Below are 20,037 nucleotides of genomic sequence, written 5' to 3'. Positions count from 1 at the left end.
CACCTCATTTTTTCTTGACTCTGTTGTTATGCCAATTAATTGTTTTCTCTTGAAGAGAGTACAGATCATAACAGCCAAGAAGTTCAGTTACTTGAATTAGAAGAAAGGGTTGGCGACGGCTACTCAATTGAAAATTTTCAAGGTGAGAGTGGGGTGAGATCCATGGAGTTCCCTTCGATTCAGTTAGATATATTACAAACAGCAACAAAACAATTTTGTGATGAAAATAAAGTTGGAGAAGGTGGATTTGGCCCTGTGTACAAGGTAACTATGGTGATGGAGTATTATACTTTTTAGTATACAATGCACTTCTTCAACTTCACATAATTAGTTCTTTTATGGTGCTTTTTAATTCCTTCTTTTAGGGCAAATTGGCAGATGGAAAAGAAATTGCAGTTAAAAGGCTCTCTAGAACTTCTGGGCAAGGGTTACTTGAGTTCAAGAATGAAGTCATGTTAATTGCCAGACTACAACATAGAAATCTTGTGAGACTCCTGGGCTGCTGCTTGGAGCAAAACGAAAAACTGCTTGTTTATGAATACATGCCCAATAAAAGCCTTGATGTGTTCCTCTTTGGTTTGATCCTAAAACAAAAAATTCTTGTGTCATTCGGTTTTTTAACAGGATTCTTCATGCAATATGGTTAGAAGTCAACTAACTACTATTATTCTTTTGGGGGTTTCTTTTCCAGATTCAAGCATTGGTGTGCAACTGGATTGGCAGAAGCGTCTTAGCATTATTAATGGCATTGCCCGAGGCATCCTGTATTTACATGAGGATTCTCGTCTTAGAATTATTCATAGGGATCTTAAAGCTAGCAATGTTTTGCTAGATCACGAGATGAACCCAAAGATATCAGATTTTGGAATGGCTAGAATTTTTTGTGGAAATCAAAATGAAGCAAATACAGACAGAGTGGTTGGAACATAGTAAGTCAACTATCCCATGCCTTCTAGGCTCACAGTTCCTTTTTTTTTTTAACCAATCTAGGTTCTTCATTTGTTTTCTTTTGATCTTTAATATTGCATCTGTGTCAAATAAAATTTTATTGAAAAGAAAGAATTAGCATTGAACTCGTAAAATGGAAAAGCAATACATCAGATCACAGTCTTTGCTGAGGTTTATTCTGAAGAGGAACATGACTGTTCTTTACAATCTAAAATTTGTAATCATCCTTCAATTTTATGAAAGCACAATATTCAAACTTAACGATTTTTTGTTCTGAGATTTCCATAATCTAACCTGATTTTAACTATTCCTATGAACTGAAATAGTGGATACATGGCACCAGAGTATGCTATGGAAGGACTTTTTTCGGTCAAATCCGATGTTTTCAGTTTCGGAGTCCTCTTACTGGAGATAATAAGCGGCAAAAGGAACAATGGCTTTCATCTTTCGGAGCGTGGTGAAAGCCTCCTAACCTTTGTACGTTTTTATCCTATCTTTGTCTTCAAAAAATAGATTGCTGTAAGGCTGTACCATTCTAATATTAAGTAACATTACAGGCATGGAAACTATGGTCTAAAGGTCAAGGAATGGAGCTAATAGATCCGCTCCTTGTTCAGTCGTGTGTTCCCACTCAGGTTCTTAAATGCATCCGTATCGGGCTGTTGTGCCTGCAAGAAGACCCAGCAGACAGACCTACCATGTCATCTGTGATTGTCATGTTGGCAAACGAGACCATAACACTTCCTCTACCAGCAGAACCTGCATTTTCTGTTGGACGTGTTGTTGCAGAACCAACTCAATCCACTTCAAGTGATAGAATCTGTTCTGTTAATGAGGTTACAATTTCAAATATGTCACCTCGGTGATTGATTAGTGGCTGCATCTTTCTTTATTTCACTGAACACTTATTAAGCCTTTTTTGGTTGAATGACACCCATAAATGTACTTAAATCTTTTCAACAAAAGAATGGGAGATATCTTCATATATCAATATACAACAGAAAAAAAAAAATTGGCTATACGATTTTTTTCAAAAGTATATCTATTTTTATTCAAAGAATTACATTCAATAATTTACTATTAAAAGTAAACTATACTTATTACAACAAAAGATTAAAGAACTTCGAAAAATAAATCATTAAAATTACTATATACTACTATTGAAAAAGAAAAAAACTTTTTTTAGATTAAGGGCATAAATGATATATTTATACTCGTAAGCTATTTGGTTTTAATTTGAAAAAAATTTGAATTTGACTCGATTATTGTCGAATCGAGTTTGAGTTTGAACTCGAGTAACTTAACTTATTGAACGAATCAAATTCGAATATTAATACTTTACTCGAGTTGTTCGCAAGTTTATCGAATTTTTTTATTTTAATATATATTTTATTATTTTAATTATAAATTACAATTTTACTTTTAAAATATAAATCCAGCCCTATCTCTTTTAATCTCACAACTCTCCTCTCCCCCAGCAACGCTATCCCTATCTCTTTCAATCTCATGGCTCTTTTCTTCTCTTTCAATTTCATGACTTTCCTCTCCCCCCTGGCACTATTACACAAGTCACAAGAGAAAAGACTTGGTTCCAACGTCTCTGTGTTTTTTGAGACATCCCAAGGTAAGCATATGTTATTATTTTTTAAAAAGAATAATGGCGAGCTAGAATAGGGATAGGAGGTCTTTTCCAATCATGTTCGCCCCGGACACTTAGACTCATTCAATCCAATTCACTTTGTCTTCTTCGTTTTTAGTGCATTTGTTCCACTTCAATTTCATCCAATTGATCCCACACTTTTCTTTATTTCGATCAGATCAAAGTGGGTTCTTCCAACACTATCTCGCTCCAATACTCATCCAAATCCTGCGGCAAAAGTAGGACTGCAGATTCCTCAAGTGCTTGAGTGGAATATTCATCCTGATCTGTGGACATCACGCTCTCAAATTTTTCGACTTCGAAGGAGAAAGGCCTTCAATGTCCAATTTCTTCAGAGAGAAGAAAACAAAGGTCAACTATCCAAAAATAAAAAAAAACCGAACGAGTTTGAACTTAATTCGAGTTTTACCTTGAATTGAGTTCGAGTTTAAAAAATAAAATTCGATGCACCTCTTCAACTTCACATAATTACTTCTTTTATGATGCTTTTTAATTCCTTCTTTTAGGGCAAATTGGCAGATGGTAAAGAAATTGCTGTTAAAAGGCTCTCTAGAACTTCTGGGCAAGGGTTACTTGAGTTCAAGAATGAAGTCATGTTAATTGCCTGACTACAACATGGAAATCTTGTGAAACTCCTGGGCTGCTGCTTGGAGCAGAACGAAAAACTGCTTGTTTATGAATACATGCCCCATAAAAGCCTTGATGTGTTCCTTTTTGGTTTGATCCTCAAACATAAAATTCTTGTTTCTGCTTTGTTCATTCCGTTTTTAATAGGATTCTTCATGAAATATGGTAAAAAAAATCAACTAATTACTATTATTCTTTTGGGGGGGTTCTTTTCCAGATTCAAGCATTGGTGTGCAACTGAATTGGCAGAAGCGCCTTAGCATTATTAATGGCGTTGCCCGAGGCATCCAGTATTTACATGAGGATTCTCGTCTTAGAATTATTCATAGGGATCTTAAAGCTAGCAATGTTTTGCTAGATCACGAAATGAACCCAAAGATATCAGATTTTGGAATGGCAACAATTTTTGGTGGAAATCAAAATGAAGCAAATACCAATAGAGTGGTTGGAACATAGTAAATCCACTATCCCATGCACTTTCTCGGCTCACAATTCTTTTTTTTTTTTGCTTTTTGACCAATCTAGGTTCTTCAGTAGTTTTCTTTTGATCTTTAATATTGCATCCGTGTCAAATAAAATGTTATTGAAAAGAAAGAATTAGCATTGAACTCGTAAAATGGAAAAGCAGTACACCGGATCACAGTCTTTGCTGAGGTTTATTCTGCAGAGGAACATGGCTGTTCTTTACTATCTAAAATTTGTAATCAACCTTCAATTTTGTGACAACACAATGTTCAAACTTAATGATTCTTGGTTCTAATATTTTCATAATCTAACCTGATTTTATCTATTTTTGTGAACTGAAATAGTGGATACATGGCACTAGAGTATGCTATGGAAGGACCTTTTTCAGTCAAATCCGATGTTTTCAGTTTCGGATTCCTCGTACTGGAGATAATAAGCGGCAAAAAGAACAATGGCTTTCATCTTTCCGAGCGTGGTGAAAGCCTCCTAACGTTTATACGTTTTTACACCATCTTTGTCTTCAAAAAATAGATGGCCGTAGCGCTGTACCATTCTAATTTTTAAGTAACCTTACAGGCATGGAAACTATGGTCTAAAGGTCGAGGGATGGAGCTAATGGACCCACTCCTTGTCCAGTCTTGTGTGGCCACTGAGGTTCTTAAACGCATCCGTATTGGGCTGTTGTGCGTGCAAGAAGACCCAGCAGATAGACCTACCATGTCATCTGTGATTGTCATGTTGGCAAGCGAGACCATAAGACTTCCTCTACCAGCAGAACCTGCATTTTCTGTTGGACGTGATGTTGCAGAACAAATTCAATCCACTTCAAAGGATAGAGTATGTTCTGTCAATGAGGTTACAATTTCAAATATCTCACCTCGGTGATTGATTAGTGGTTGCATCTTCCTTTATTTCACTATTCTAAGGATGTTAGCTTCTGAACACTTGATAAGCCTTTTTTGGCTGAATGACACCATAACATGTACTTAAACCTCTTCAACAAAAGATTGGAAGATATCTTCATATATCAATATACTAAAAGAAAAAAAAATTGGCTATAGATGTATTTGATTTTTTTTCTAAAGTGTATCTATTTTTATTCAAAGAATTAATTCAATCATTTACTATTAAAATTAAACTATACTTATTAGACCAAAAGATTAAAGAACTTTGAAAAATAAAACATAAAAATTATATATACTACTATTGAAAAAAAAAAAAAACCTCCTTTAGATGAATGAGATGCTGTGGACAAATTGGACATAGGAACAAAGAAATATAAATGGAAATATGTAATGAGAAAAGTGATAACCCTATGGGTTTTGATCTCCATTTTGATATGGCAATTTTTGAAGCCAAAGCATCCTATTTACAAGGTTGTGGATGTCTACAATTCAAATGTAAAAGTCAGCTGGAAGTAAAAATTTCATGGCGACTCCAACTCAAGGAATTAAAACATCTCTATCGTTGTCTAGATTGAAATTTCCCGGAAAAAAAAAAATAGTGGTTTTTACCAAACGGAACATGCCCAGACACATCTTGCATATGTAGGTATACCTGTAATTTGTCATCTTGAAGAGTCCTTCCCACCATTGCAATATTGTATTTTGTCTAAAATTTGATATATGTGAATTCACTATAGGCATTTAGGTTTTTAGTGGCGTTATTTTTAATGTTTAGCGATATTTATAAAAGCCATTAAAAGATTTGTGGCGTTTACGAAAAATGTCAGTTAGAGTATCGATTATACATGTGTCACAAAAAATAACGACGTTTTTTTATAAAATGCGCTATATTAGTGGCATTTGTATCTGAAAAACGTCACTATATCAATGTCACCAATTTTTAACACTTCATTATAAGCTTTTTTTATACTAAAAAATATAAATATTTACTAAATAATACCTGAGTTGGTAGACCATCGAGATCAGTTCTTGAAAATTATTGTTGCACAAAATTCATAAGATGATTGAATTGATCATGCAACGGTCACACTTTTGCTCTATTCTAGCACGTTCTTCCTCAATTTTGGCATGCTTTTGTTCTCTTTCTGCTTCCATTTGCTGGAAATATTGTTGCATAGTTTGCAACTCCTCTCTTAATATTGAAATGTCTCGTGAAGATTGACTTACTAAGAATGTAAATCGCTAAGAGCTATGTCCATAGTAGTTAGATGGTATTCGACCCAATCCAAGGCCTCAGACCCGTCCATGCCTTTTTTTTCTAAGAACTTCTATGAATATCCGATTTTTCAATTCTTCTTACATGTTGAGAGAACCATTAGATGCTAATTCAATATCAGCAACCATTTTCTCTTTCGCTTTTTCCTGTAAATTAGTTATATACAACTATCAAATTTAATGATTAATTGATAATATGTTAAAAAGAGTAAATATTTACTTTCTGTTAAAATAGATGTTACAAATTATTACAATTTCTTGTGTTTTGACATTCATGTAAGATCCATTTTTTTTTGTGTTAAGCAAAAAAATTTCACACGTCCAATTTTACTGCCTATCTCAATCTCCTATATAAAAACATATGTTATTTGATATGATACATATCAACCAAAATTTATTCATACATATCAAGTCTGTCAATCAAGTTCAAAATTTTCAAATAATTTTAATATCATGTATTTATATTTCGGTTCTTTAACAACACAATAGTCTTAAACAAACGCAAAAAATAAACGCATTTTGGCATTTCACACATGTAAACACCATTTTGTATTATTTGTATTATTATTATTATTATTATTATTATTATTATTATATTTTTTCTTTCTTTTTCTATTTTCTGTTTTTCTTTCTTTCTTTCTTTTTCCTTCTTTTTTCTTTTTCCTGTTCTAATTAGTTTGACAAAAAATATGAGTGCATTAAATGCACTCTTCCTAAAGTTCAAAATCACCACCGCCACCACCAACAGTTGCCTAAAATCCTACCTAACCTAGTAGCATAAATTTTGGCCACCTAAAAGTCTAGGGCCACTGAAAAATTGGAATTTGAATCTTAAAAAGTTCTATAAATAGAGCTCATTTTTGTCATGATGGGGGAGCGATCAAAGAAACCAGAAACCCTGCAAAAAAATTTCTACCAGATTCAAAAAAATTTTTTTTTAAATTGACATAAAAAACCAAGCAAAAAAAAACCACAGTCCCCAAGGTAGGGGAACCCAATGCTAGTACAAAAAAAAAAACAATATAAACATAAAAAGAAAATTTTTTAGCAAACATTTCAGGTCAGATCTGTGCCGTTTGGAGCCTATTTTCGTAAAACTAACCTCAGATCCCGACTTTGGAGATTAAGAGGAATATTTTGGTTTTTTTGGAATTTTTCGATTACTGGCGACGGACGACCGGTCGATCCCTTTGGGTTTTGTCTGAGAGAGTGAGAGAGAGTTTTTTTTTTTCTAGAAGAAAGAAGAAGTGACCGAAAAAAATTTAGGGCTTTTTATATAAAAGGCTAGAATCAAAATGACGACGTTTCAATAAAAACCAAAACGACGTCGTTTTAGCCCTTGAAGATCCGCGCATTAACCTGTGATCTGACCCGGAGTCCGCGCACCCGACCTAATGACCCGTCCATCCCTCAATCTCTAACCTGTATAATTGAATAGACCCAGACCGAGTCAGACCGATCTCGAACTGCTGAACCAATCAAACCAGACCAAGTCGCTAAACTGATTGGACCCGTGTTGACAGGTCTAGTTCAGATAACAAAATTATTTATTTTTTTATAAGTTATTTTTGTAATATTTATGCATATTAAATTATTTGAATTTGTCAGAATAAATTTTGTTAAAATTTTTATAATTTTGATAATTTTAAAATAAACTACAAAAATAAAAATAAACCTTAAATAATTTAAAAAATAATAAAAAATGTAAGAAAATGAAATTTTTATTTGACGATGAGATTCAAAGGTATTCCGAGTAGTGATACCTACGAAATCTCTAGGTGAGAAGATTTTTTTAAAAATACTACCAGTGTATTGAAATATTTATAAAAAGTTTTCAATACAATAAATTTTTTTTTTGTTAATAAAAAATAAAAATTAATTAATTTATAAAATAATAATAATATAAATAAGGAAAAGGGAAATTTTATCCAATGATGAGATTTTAAAAGTATTTCGAGTAGTGATGCTTTACGAAATCCCTAGGTGAGAAGATTTTTTTTAAATATTACCAGTGTATTGAAATATTTATAGAAAAACTTCAATATAATAAAAATTCTTTTCTTCAAAAATTTAAATTAAAAATAAAAAATTAATAAAATTTCTAAAATAAAAAATAAAATGTGTGCATCAACATGTTATTATTTGCATTGCATGCATGGCATAATTTTTTTTTACGAAAAGTAAATTTGATCCTCCAAAGATGAGATTCTGTGGTATTCCAAGAAGTGATGCCTGAGAAATCTCTAAGTGAGAAAAAGTTTTTCTAATGTTACCAACGTACTGAAACATTTTAAAAATTATTTCAACAAAAAGGTTCTAATTTATTTTTCTCGAATAATATAAAAAAAAAAACTAATAAATGAACAATCAAGAAAATTATTTTTCAAACACTGAAAATAAGATTGTTTTTATCAAAATCAATGGATAAAACGTAATTAATTGATACCGTTTTAAATGGACGTTGTGGTGGTGCCAATCCTTCCTCACACATAACTGACTTTTGAACCCAGACTGTTGCGTAGATCCTAAAATTATCCTTTTAATAAATTTTAATTAATTTTAAGATTTCATTAAAATGATATGTTTTAATAGGTGGCCAGTCGCACCTATCCAAAAAAGATTGGTGACGACTCCGTTATTTTTTATTTTGTTTCCAAATTTGTCGGACGGACATAAAATCGTTGCGACAGCTTGGTGACCCCACTGGGGATATCTTTTGTTTTCGAGAGTCAAGCCAAAACTAACTATGTGTTATCTTCAAATTTTGATTTAAACAGTCCTAATCGGTTTCTTACATTTTTATTTTTCACTTTTAACAAAAAAGGTAAAAAAAATCAAAAACAAAAAGAAAAAATTTCACTTACATTTCTTTCACTATGCCTCTTATGCTTTATTTTTCTATATATACTTACACACACAATAACATGATGCATCTCATGCCTAAGCTTTATACCCAAGTTTCGTCCCTTATAGGAGGAAGTAAAGTACTTATGCCCTCGTAAGGTGATAACCTCTGCAATGGTAAGCCAAATACTTTCACTTAAATTAAACTTTTTTTTGTTTATAGCCTGTAATAGTTGAGGATTGAGGTGCCTCACTAGTCCAACGTGGACGACAGTGAGAAACAATTTAGGAACTTTTAGACACATGTCAATCCAAATTCAACATGTAATAAGCCTAAAAAACTAGCCGTAGGTAGAGCCTCGTCCACCTTCTTGTAGGAAATACCTAAGAATAAAAGTTATGTGTAATACAAAACAAAACAAAACAAAAAAAATCTCAAAACTCAACTTAACAAATATTTTTTCTCAAATCGCATCCTTACACTAACTCAATTTTGTTTTGCATTAATCATATCATACAATTTTGTATTGAGATATTTGCTTTAGGACATATTTCTTCCAAGAAGTTTTCATGGATCCTGTAGAACTACAGATTTGCTCATTCTTACTTAGTGTCCTATGTGAGCCGTATAATGAAGTATATATTTGATCGAAAGAAGTCCAACAAAAGAATGGAGATTGTTTGTCTATCAGCCATGTGTTTGAGTTACCCAAAAAGGTGCATTTAGATCTCACACAGAATGATTTAGAAGACTTAGCTGCTATCCAAGGTCAGTTAAGTTAAGAAATAAAAGAAAATTTTTACAAGAAGTATGGGTAGATTGCATCTCTTATTTCAGTAGTGATCGATGAACAGCTAGTCAGGATAGCTATACAATTTTGAGATCCATCCTATAGATGCTTCACTTTTAATTAGAAAGATTTGGTGTCAACTATTGAAGAGTATGTGATTTTGCTTGAAATAGAACTACAGTGTCCAGATAAAGTATTTACTCGAAAATCAAAATCAGGTTATCATAAAAAGTTGGCCAAGCTTATGGGGGTTAAAGTAGAAACCATTGATTCCTTCGCAAAGCCTAAAGGTGAACATCTCAGCATTCATTGGGACTTTCTCTGAAACTTCATTCAGGAGAATTTAAATGATGACCAAGGCATGGCTGTGTTTGCTCTAGCATTGTATGGCATGGTGATTTTTTCGAAGACTTTAGGTTACATCGAGATAACTGTGGTGAGTTTTTTTCAAGCAAATTGAAACCTAAACAATTAATCCTACACCAGCAGTCTTGGCAGAAACCATCCGGTCATTGAATTTCTGTCGACGAAATGGAAAAAGACAGTTCATAGGATGTGCATCGCTATTATATGTGTTGGTTAAAGTCATTTCAAGTGTTAGAAAAGTGTATTTTCAAAGCCGTATCTATGAAACAAAGCACCAATTGAAGAGTTCTACAAAGTAAATAGCTAACATTAAAGACTAAAGAAGAGTGGGTCTTTTTGTTACGAAGGTTTATCGGGGATGAAATTGAATTAATGGTACCTTGGATGCCTTGTGTGCCTTTGTTGCATCATGGAGAAAACGAACCGTGGATACCACTGTTAGGGTTATGGGGTGTTATAAGTTACGCTTCATTGATGGTGCTTAGACAATTTGGTGCAAAGCAGTTTGTTCTTGCTACTCATGGCTTGGTTCAGGTAGAATTCATTTACAGGGAACCAAATCCACCAAGAATCTCAGAGCAGTTGATTCAAGCATGAAAGAAAATATGAAGAATGAGATTAGGGCATTTCATCGATAAAGTCACCGCTGACTATCATATTTGAAAAGCAAAATGACCTACAGACATAGTACTTCCTCCTGATGATAGCTCATACCAATCGACTAATCTTTCGACAAAAGTATAATTATTAGAAGGTGAGCTTGTCAAGAAAGAATTAGAAGCTGAAAAAGAAGAAATAAAAATAAAAAAATTTAAGACTTCACGAAAAGATGAGACAATTAAAATATGAAGCAGAAATATAATGGAGCAGATTAGAAAAGAGCATAAAAGAATGAGATGTGACCAATAATAATTTGAAAGATCTACACCAAAAAAATAAGAGATTACGAGTTCAATTCAAAATAAAAAAGTCACCAAGTCTTATCTTAGTCGATAACATGAAATGGATGAGCTCCGAGAGGAAATGAACTAATGAAAAGGCAAAGCTCAAGAAAAGCAAAAGAAGATCATCAAAATTTCTCAAAAATGTTAAAATTAGAAGGGTTTATACTCTACAACCTCAGCAAGATTGATGGAATGCTAAAAAAAAAAGGAAAGGTTGAAAGCCATGCTCGTAAAAGATAAAAGAAAGCACTTTGAAATACTAAATGAAAAAGAATCACTTCACCAAGTGATCCAAGGGTTAGAGATGCAAGTGCAAGACCACAAGAGCCATATTTTAGCAATAATAGATTAATGGCATAGAAGGAAAAAAGATTAGATCTTCACATGTGATTCAGAAAAGGATGCTCATATGAAATGAAAAGCAAAAAACTTAGGGAGGCAACAGTACATAGAGCACCTGACTAATCAAGTTTGCAAGGCAGTGAAGAAAGCATGAGAAATGGTTGAAAAGGTAGAAGCATTAAGAAGAGAAGTCAATCCCATAGAAAAATATGGACAACACCTAGTGAACTTTTTAGACAAGGCAAAGGACCATTATGAACAAGTTAAATGCTTCTATGGATATAATTCTATGATGGAAAATTTCATATAATAAAAGTTGTATGGAATCAATAAAAATTTCTAATGTTGAAATTCATCTAAGAGCAAATATCTCTCACTTGTATTCATGCATCATGTACATCATTTTCATAAAATAAATGAAAAAAATAAAATTTTCAACACATAGCATTCTAATTTAAAAAAAAAAAAAACATTATGGTAATAAAAGTTCAAGAATAGCTCGTCCATTAAAAATTTTGACCCAATCTATTCATCATTCATACAATACTAAGACTCAAACATGAATCATGGAGCAAAAATAGGCTAGTCGATTTAAAAGAATCGAGAAAGCTCAATAAGAACTAAGAAGAGATCTCAATGTAATAATAGTTATGCTTAAAAAACTTGACAATGGAAAAGTAGTGGAAGAAAATATCAGCTTTCAAGAGTAATCGTCAGATATGAAAGATCCTGTTTACCTTTCAAGGTTTGAGCCACGATTGACCTAACTTTTTCAAGGAACTAAAGTATAAATTTCTACTCCTAGTGGATATCCCAATCCTTATCCAGGAATGACATCCACACTTACTCTAGGATAATTTCAAAATTTTGTTAATCCCATTATGATGGAAAAATCACCCGAGCCAATCTTGATCCCTGACTTGGATGATCCTAATGAGAGAAAAAAGCTAGGGATAAAGACAATCAAGAAAGTAGAAGATACTAGTGCCCAATAAAAAATGAAAGTATTAGAAGAAAGACTTAGGGCCGTAGAGAAAATAAATTTTTATTGCTCCACAGATGCAGCCGACCTTTGTTTGGTCCCAAACGTGGTCATTCCACCTAAATTTAAAGTCCTTGAATTTGAAAAATATGATGGCACAAAATGCCCGATAACCCATATCACCATGTATTATCGTAAGATGACAGCACATGCTCGTGATGAAAAGTTGTTGATGCATGTATTTTAAGATAACCTTATAGGATCTGTAGCTAGATGGTATGTTCAACAAGATAAAACTTGTATTCATTCCTAGCAAAAGCTCACAAGGGCATTTCTTACACAATATCGGCATGTCATGGATCTGGTTTTAGACTATCTATCTCTATAAAGTATGAAAAAAAGTAATAGAAAGTTTTAAAGAGTATGCACAGAGATAGAGAGATGTGGCTGCATAAGTTCAACCTCCTTTCACAGAGAAAAAAATAACTGTCTTATTTATTAATACTTTAAAAGTATCACACTATGAGAGACGATAGGCAATGCAACCAAAAACTTTATAGATATGATGATATCGAGTGAGATTATTGAAAATACTATAAAAAATGGTAAGCTCGATGCAGGAGAGACAAGTGGAGTAAAAAAAGATGGAGTTCCCAAAAAGAAAGAGAATGAAGCTCAAGCGGTGAACTATGTGGTGTAACAGTTCAAAGGTTTCACACCTTATCCTGCACTAATCTACCAAACCCATTATCCTCTCATAAATAATATTACGCCCACTCTTTATCCATATTAGCCATACCAACCATTACCACAACCAGCTTATCTATATTAATTTTAGCTATCTTTTCAGACACCCACATATTCTTACAATCGTCCTACTATACCTGCAAAACCAGAATAGAGACTTAGTCCAAATAATGGTCCAAAAACCCTAAAAAAATCCAGGAAAACCCACATCAACCTCATATCCATGACATACATAGATTTATATCCTCAATTTATCGAGAAACATTTACTAGCCCCAGTTATTATTGAGCCTTTGAAACCTTCGTTTCTTAAATGGTATGACCCTAATGCACATTATGATTATCATTATGGAAACTCAGGTCATTTTACTGAGAACTGTACTATTTTGAAGTGTAAAGTACAAAGATTAATCAATGAAGAGGTGTTAAATTTTGAAACCAGCCAACGAGAAACTCCAAATGTTAATAAGAACCCTCTACCGAACTATATTAGGCCATCGATAAATGCTTTGATTAATGGGCAAGCAAGCTATGTGAAAAGAGGGATAAAAGAGGTCAAAACTCCTATGGGTAAAGTGTTTGAAGCCTTAGTCAAAGCTAACATGTTAAAGTCAATAAAACTTCAGAATTGCTCTGAAGCTATTAACTCAACTAAGAGCTATAATTATCATAGAGGGGCTTTGGGGTATTCTATCGAGAGTTGTCACCAATTTCATTAAGAGGTGCAAAAGTTTATGGATATAGGTCAGATAGAGTTTTACAAAGAAAGAGAAGAGTTGATAAAAGCTGAAGTGTCTACCATTGATTCAAAGAATAAGTTTGTACGTAGACCAATAACAATTATTATGATGAAAAGTCAACACCGAGGCCAAAAAAACCCATCTCTCGACCAATAGTGACAATTAAAGTTCTTGGCCTTATTTTATACTAGAATGACAAAATAATACCATAAAAGTATGATTGTGATGTCGTAGTCAATCCAGATATTATAAACATAACGGGCGTAGAAGGTATAACTCGAAGTGAAAGATGTTATACTCTAAAAGCTTTAAAGAAAGCCAGAAAAGAGAAAGCAAAGGTAAAAAAAAAAACAGAAAAGTCAAAATAATCTTGCCACAGCCCCAGAAAAAGAATGTCAGAAGCTAGTCTCTGAGAGTGAAGCTTGTAAATTTTTAAAGTTAATAAAACATAGCGAGTATAACGTGGTAGAATAGTTGAACAAGATGTTAGCTAGAATTTCGCTATTATCATTATTGCTAAGCTCAGAGTCACACTGTAATGCTTTATTGAAGGTGTTTAATCAAGCATATGTGTCCCATAATGTCTCTGTTGAATATATAAAACAGCTTGTTAGTAATCTAATGATTTCAAATTATATCTCTTTTAGTGACGAAAAGATTCCTCTTGAATGTCAAGAAAGTACCAAGGCTCTTCATGTTACTATGAAATACAAGAGTCATATAATGGCTAAAGTTTTAATTAATAATGGCTCATCCATCAATATTATACCCATGACTACTTTGGCAAAATTACCTGTGGATGAATCTTACATAAAATCTAGTCATATGATAGTTCGAACCTTTGATGAGACCCGAAGAGAGGTGCTGAGAGACATAGAAATGCCATTACAAATTGGCCTCATGCACTTTCAACGTGAAATTCCAAGTTATGGATATCTCTCCCTCATACAATTAATTATTGAAAAGGTCATGGATTCATATGGCAGGTGCTGTTTTATCCTAATTGCATCAAAAAGTCAAATTGATTATTGATGGAAAATTGACATGTGTGGTATGAAAAGAAGATTTACTGGTCACCCAATCGATAAATACTCCTATTGTATAAGCAATAGATGAAGTCCTAGAGTGCTCGTATAGATCTTTTGAGATTACTAACGTAACATATATGGCTGAAGGATATAAATTATATTCATCACACCTATCTACGACTACTAAAATGGTCATTAAATAGATCATTAAAATGGGATGGTAACTTGAAACAGGACTAAAAAGGAACCTACAAGGAATTATAGAGCCACTAGCAATATATAACAAGAAAAATAGATTTGGCTTAGGATATAAACCTACAAGAAGAGATAGAATGAAAATGGTGAATAAAAAAAAAAAAGAATGGCTAATCTTGGGGGATATGAGCCGAGTTAGAGCCTATTGTCATTCCATACCTCATGATTCTTTTCGTTTAGGAAGACATATTTACCCAGATTTGCCTAGAGCCCTAAGTGCAGGATTCGTGGAAGAGTTTTTCGAGTTGCCCTTTCAAATGGTGGATGACGAAGAAAAAAAGAGACGATATGAAGAACTATTCGTGCACCCTTGTCCTTCAGATTTTGAGCTGAATAACTGAAGAGTCATAGAGCTGCCTATTCTCTTTAAAATTTTTGAAAAGTAATGTATTGTGAAACTTTAAATCTCTAATTGCTTCTATGAGCATTAGGTGATTTTTTGTGTGTCTTTATGTTTATCATTTTAATAAAAGACTTAGAAGATGCACTATATTTTTTCTATTATTTTCATCTTCATTTTGCTTTCCATTTTTTCTTTCTATCATTTTCTTGCCATTTTATTTTTTTATGCCAATATTCTCTTCATCTTACCCTTTACAGGGTCCCTAATAATGAACATGAAAATAATCATGACAATAATCTCGGATTTGATTTTGAAAACTTAATTCATGATGATGAACTTGATAATGAGAAAGATTTGAATAATTACATACTCCCTCCTGATTTGTTAAAATTGATAAACCATGAAGATAAGCCAATTGAACCCCACCAAAAAATTATCGAATTAGTGAATTTGAGAGACGGTGAAAATAAAATAGAGGTCAAAGTTAGTACATCTTTTTTACCTGTTGAAAGGTAAAAGTTAGAAAAACTACTCTGAGAATATATTGATGTGTTCACATGGTCTTACCAGGATATGTCAAGACTCAGCACTGATATTGTAGAGCACAAGTTACCTTTGAAATCGAAATACAAGCCGGTGCAACAAAAGCTAAGACGCATGAAGCCAGAGATATTGTTAAAAATTAATTAGAAAGTAAAAAAACAATTTGATACCAAATTTTTGAAGGTGGTAAAATATCCTAAATGGGTAGCCAATATAGTGCCAGTTCTCAAAAAAGATGAAAAAATGAGAATGTGTGTCGATTATCGAGACTTGAATAGAGCAAGTCTCAAGGATAACTTTTTTTTACCCCATATTGATACTCTAGTAGATAATACTATTAAGCACTCTATATTTTCCTTTATGGATGGCTTCTTAGGCTATAATCAGATCAAGATGGCTCGAGATGATATGGAAAAAATCATATTTGTGACCATATGAGGGATATTTTGTTACAAAGTCATACCTTTTAGGTTGAAAAATACTGGTACCACTCATCAAAGAGTAATGGTGACTCTTTTTCATGATATGATGCATAAAGAAATAGAAGTATATGTGGATGATATACTTATAAAATCTTGTGAAAGAGAAGATCATATAGTTAATCTCAAAAAGCTATTTGACAAGTTGAGAAGATTTCAACTGAAGTTGAATCCTGTCAAATGTACATTCGGTGCCAAATAAAAAAAACCATTGGGCTTTGTGGTTAGTAAAAGAGGAATTGAAATGGACCCAGATAAGATACAAGTTATCCATAACTATATTGCTTGCTTCATTTCTTAACTCACCTATAAGTACGATCCTATTTTCAAGCTTCTTAAAAAACATGATCCAGCAGAATAGAATGACCAATGCTGAGAAGCTTTTGATAAGATCAAAGAATACTTGTCAAATCTACCTATGTTGGTACCATTAATCCTGAGAAAACATTTGATTTTGTACTTAACAGTGCATGAAAATTCAATGGGATGTGTGCTAGGATAAAGAGATGAAACTAACAGGAAAGAACGAACAATTTACTATTTGAGTAAAAAATTCACTGATTACGAGTCCAAGTATTCTCAATTAGAGAAAATGTGTTATGCATTAGTCTGGATAGCTCGAACGTTCCGACAATACATGTTTTATCACACTACTTGTCTCATAACAAAGTTGGATCTTATTAAATATATTTTCGAGAAGCCTTCATTGATAGAGAGAATAGTGCAGTGGCAAGTTATGCTTTCAGAATATGATATTATTTATGTGACTCAAAAGGTTATTAAAAAAAGTACGATAGCCGAGTTTCTTACCAATCGTGCAACCGAAGATTATGAGCCAATGAAACTAAATTTTCCCGATGAAGATGTGATGGCCATTGAAAAAAATGAACCTGTTGAAAAATCTTTGAGGATGTATTTTGATGGAGCTATTAATGCTTTAAGCCATGGTATTAGGGTAATTTTAATATCTCCGGATGAACATTATTATCCTATCACAACCAAGTTGAATTTCAATTTCACAAACAATGTGACTGAATATGAGGCTTGTGTCATGGGTCTATAAGCAGCGATTGAAAAAAAATCAAAGTGTTAGATGTATTTAGAGATTCAGCTCTAGTCATCTATTAGTTACGAGGAGAATAGGAGACAAGAGATTCTAAGTTAATCCGGTACCATAAATACATCTTTGAGTTGGTTAAACTATTCGAAAAAGTTTAATTTGAGCATTTGCCTAGAGAGGAGAACCAAATTGCTAATACATTAGTTACTCTAGCTGTAATGATTAAAATAGATACAAATACTGAAATTTAACCCATTAAGCTGGATGTGAATAATGAACTAGCACATTATTCAGATGTCGAAGAAGAAGTTAACGGGAGGTCATGGTATCATGATATTATGCAATATATTAAAAGTCAACAATATGCAGAGCATGGAATACAAAATGATAAAAAAAACTATCAGAAGGTTAGCTATGAGTTTCTTCCTAAAAAAAGATGTTCTTTACAAAAAAGGTCGAGATCAAGTACTCTTAAGATATGTGAATGTAGCTAAAGCAAAGAGGATTATCGAAGAAGTACATGACAGAGTCTGTGGGACACATACAAATGGTCATACGATGGCTAGACAAATCATGAGAGCTGGCTATTATTGGTTGACAATATAGGGTAACTGTATTGACTATGCTAAGAGATGTCATAAGTGTCAGATTTATACTGACAAGATTTATGCTCTACCATCAACATTGTACATTCTAGCTCCTCCATGGCCATTCGCTATGTGGGACATGGATGTCATTAGTCCCATCACTTCAAAAGCTTCGAATGAACATAAATTCATCTTTGTAATGATTGATTACTTCACAAAGTGGGTAGAAGCTACATCATATGCTGGTGTGACCCGACTGTGGAATACAAGTTCATAAAAAAAGAGATAATATATAGATATGGGCTTTCAGAGATAATTATTTTTTATAATGCCAAAAACTTGAACAACAAAATGATGAATGAAGTGTGCATTCAATTCAAGATCTATCATCGTAAATCGATACCATATCGTTCAAATATGAATGAGGTAGTGGAGGCTGTAAATAAGAATATAAAAATAATCCTAGAGAAAATGACTGATACTTACAAAGATTGGTATGAGAAGTTACCTTTTACTCTGCATGCTTATAGAACATCAGTCAGAATATCTATTGGGGCCACCTCATTCTCTTTGGTATATGGAATGGAAGCTGTGCTGCCAGTTAAAGTGAAAATTTCCTCGTTGAGAGTCTTGATGAAAGTAGAGTTAGAGAAAGCAAAATGGGTTTGAAATTGTTACGAGCAATTGAATCTCATTGGAGAAAAAAGACTTACAACACTTTGTCATGGTCAATTATATCAAAAAAGGATGATGAGAGCACATGACAAGAAAATCCATCCCCGTCATTTTAAGAAAGAAGACTTAGTGCTAAAAAAGATCCTTCCAAATCAACATGACAATAAAAAAAAATAGACACCAAATTGGAAGGGCCCATACGTGGTGAAAAAGGCCTTTTCTTGTGGGACATTTATTTTGACAGAGATGGATAGAGGTGATTTACCTACTCCAATAAATTCAGATGCTGTAAAGAAATATTTTGCTTGAAAAACAAAGAAGAAAAAAAATAAAAAAGTTAAAAAAATGAAAAAATAATGACTTATCTAAGCTGAAAACCTGAAAAGGCAGCTTGGATGTACTTACAACATAGGGGGCAAGTGTAGTTTGATAAACTCTAAAAGATCAAGAAAGTCATCTGATTTAGTTTTTAAAAAAAATCTGAAAATATTTTGTTCATGATTATCTTGTGATCATTATTTGGGGCACCTTTGTTTTAACTCAAACACTTTTTCATCAATGAAATATGCTATCTTTCCTTTAGAAATAATGCCTATCCATTCCTTTATTCTCATTTAATACTTTTGTTCACTGTACAAATAGGAAAAATGTGTGATTGCAGTTTGTTTGTCTTGAACTTAAAATGATGAAAAGGAAAATAAACATAAAAAATCTCAATATTACTTTTTAAAAGTTGACAAAAGCAGATGAAAAAGAATGAGAAAAACATGACAAAACATTAATGTTGCAGACTTTTGAAAAAGAAAAGTATTGTTATGGAAGAATACAATGGTCAAATGTTAAGAACAGATTGGTCATATAGCAATTGTTGAGAATTCTGATAAAAGAAATGAAAAACGAGAGATTTTAAGAACCTTTTTACTACAATGAATAATTTTGATTGCATTATATGCATTGCATTTAGAGCACTCAGAACATGCATCCATGAGCAGTTATAATAAAGACAAAGACTTTTTATTTCTTAATGAAAAACAAGATTTTGATATTCAGATGAAGATAATAATTAAACAAGAGATGTCAAAAGAGAGAAATTTACTTGTTTAAAGATGAAAAATCAATTTCGAGAAAAAATTAATCTTTAAAGTTATTGAGCCTCTACTGAGATGAGCTTTTTCAAGATTAAATTTTTAAAGTTATTGAGCCTCTACTGAGAGGAGCTTTTTCAAGATAAGTTTTTAAAGTTGTTGAGCCTTTGCTAAGATGAGCTTTTTCAATATAGATATTTAAAGTTGTTAAACCTCTGCTAAAAGGAGCCTTTTTCAAGATAAGATTTTTAAAGTTGTTGAGCCTCTGCTTAGATGAGCTTTTTCAAGATGGATTTTTAAAGTTGTTGAGCCTCTGCTTAGAGAAGCTTTTTCAAGATAAATTTTTA

General features: G+C 32.7%; 3 protein-coding genes across 3 annotated transcripts; all 3 read left to right on the top strand.

Annotated features, from left to right (window-relative positions):
* Positions 1-63: 63 nt before the first annotated feature.
* Positions 64-1,878, top strand: LOC111278251 (cysteine-rich receptor-like protein kinase 10). The gene is made up of 5 exons (XM_022864845.2): positions 64-264; positions 366-576; positions 692-929; positions 1,275-1,425; positions 1,506-1,878. Exons 1-5 carry the CDS (start codon positions 163-165, stop codon positions 1,812-1,814), a joined length of 1,011 nt encoding a protein of 336 aa, XP_022720580.2. The 5' UTR covers positions 64-162; the 3' UTR covers positions 1,815-1,878.
* Positions 1,879-2,926: 1,048 nt separating this feature from the next.
* Positions 2,927-3,691, top strand: LOC111278500 (G-type lectin S-receptor-like serine/threonine-protein kinase SD1-1). Its single transcript, XM_089765098.1, has 4 exons — positions 2,927-2,959; positions 3,115-3,198; positions 3,265-3,400; positions 3,453-3,691. The coding sequence occupies exons 1-4, from the start codon at positions 2,927-2,929 to the stop codon at positions 3,689-3,691; spliced, it is 492 nt and encodes a 163-aa protein (XP_089621224.1).
* Positions 3,692-4,044: 353 nt separating this feature from the next.
* LOC149517692 (cysteine-rich receptor-like protein kinase 10) lies at positions 4,045-4,663 on the top strand. Its single transcript, XM_089764999.1, has 2 exons — positions 4,045-4,199; positions 4,266-4,663. The coding sequence occupies exons 1-2, from the start codon at positions 4,052-4,054 to the stop codon at positions 4,583-4,585; spliced, it is 468 nt and encodes a 155-aa protein (XP_089621125.1). The 5' UTR covers positions 4,045-4,051; the 3' UTR covers positions 4,586-4,663.
* Positions 4,664-20,037: the final 15,374 nt, after the last annotated feature.

This window comes from Durio zibethinus, chromosome 8 (assembly GCF_047325235.1).
Source record: "Durio zibethinus cultivar Kanyao isolate XHJ-2024 chromosome 8, ASM4732523v1, whole genome shotgun sequence".
NCBI classification, from domain to species: Eukaryota; Viridiplantae; Streptophyta; class Magnoliopsida; order Malvales; family Malvaceae; genus Durio; species Durio zibethinus.
Note: the sequence above shows the minus strand (reverse complement) of the source record. Positions and strands in the feature narration are given on the sequence as shown.

Excerpts from the sequence above, each read along its gene's own strand:
- LOC111278251 (XM_022864845.2), top strand. The coding sequence starts at position 163 with ATGGAGTTCCCTTCGATTCAGTTAGATATATTACAAACAGCAACAAAA. Across the intron at positions 265-365 it reads GATTTGGCCCTGTGTACAAG|GGCAAATTGGCAGATGGAAA; the intron begins GTAACTATGGTG and ends TCCTTCTTTTAG. Across the intron at positions 577-691 it reads CCTTGATGTGTTCCTCTTTG|ATTCAAGCATTGGTGTGCAA; the intron begins GTTTGATCCTAA and ends TTTCTTTTCCAG.
- LOC111278500 (XM_089765098.1), top strand. The coding sequence starts at position 2,927 with ATGTCCAATTTCTTCAGAGAGAAGAAAACAAAG. Across the intron at positions 2,960-3,114 it reads TCAGAGAGAAGAAAACAAAG|GGCAAATTGGCAGATGGTAA; the intron begins GTCAACTATCCA and ends TCCTTCTTTTAG. Across the intron at positions 3,199-3,264 it reads TACTTGAGTTCAAGAATGAA|AACGAAAAACTGCTTGTTTA; the intron begins GTCATGTTAATT and ends TGCTTGGAGCAG.
- LOC149517692 (XM_089764999.1), top strand. The coding sequence starts at position 4,052 with ATGGCACTAGAGTATGCTATGGAAGGACCTTTTTCAGTCAAATCCGAT. Across the intron at positions 4,200-4,265 it reads AAGCCTCCTAACGTTTATAC|TAACCTTACAGGCATGGAAA; the intron begins GTTTTTACACCA and ends CTAATTTTTAAG.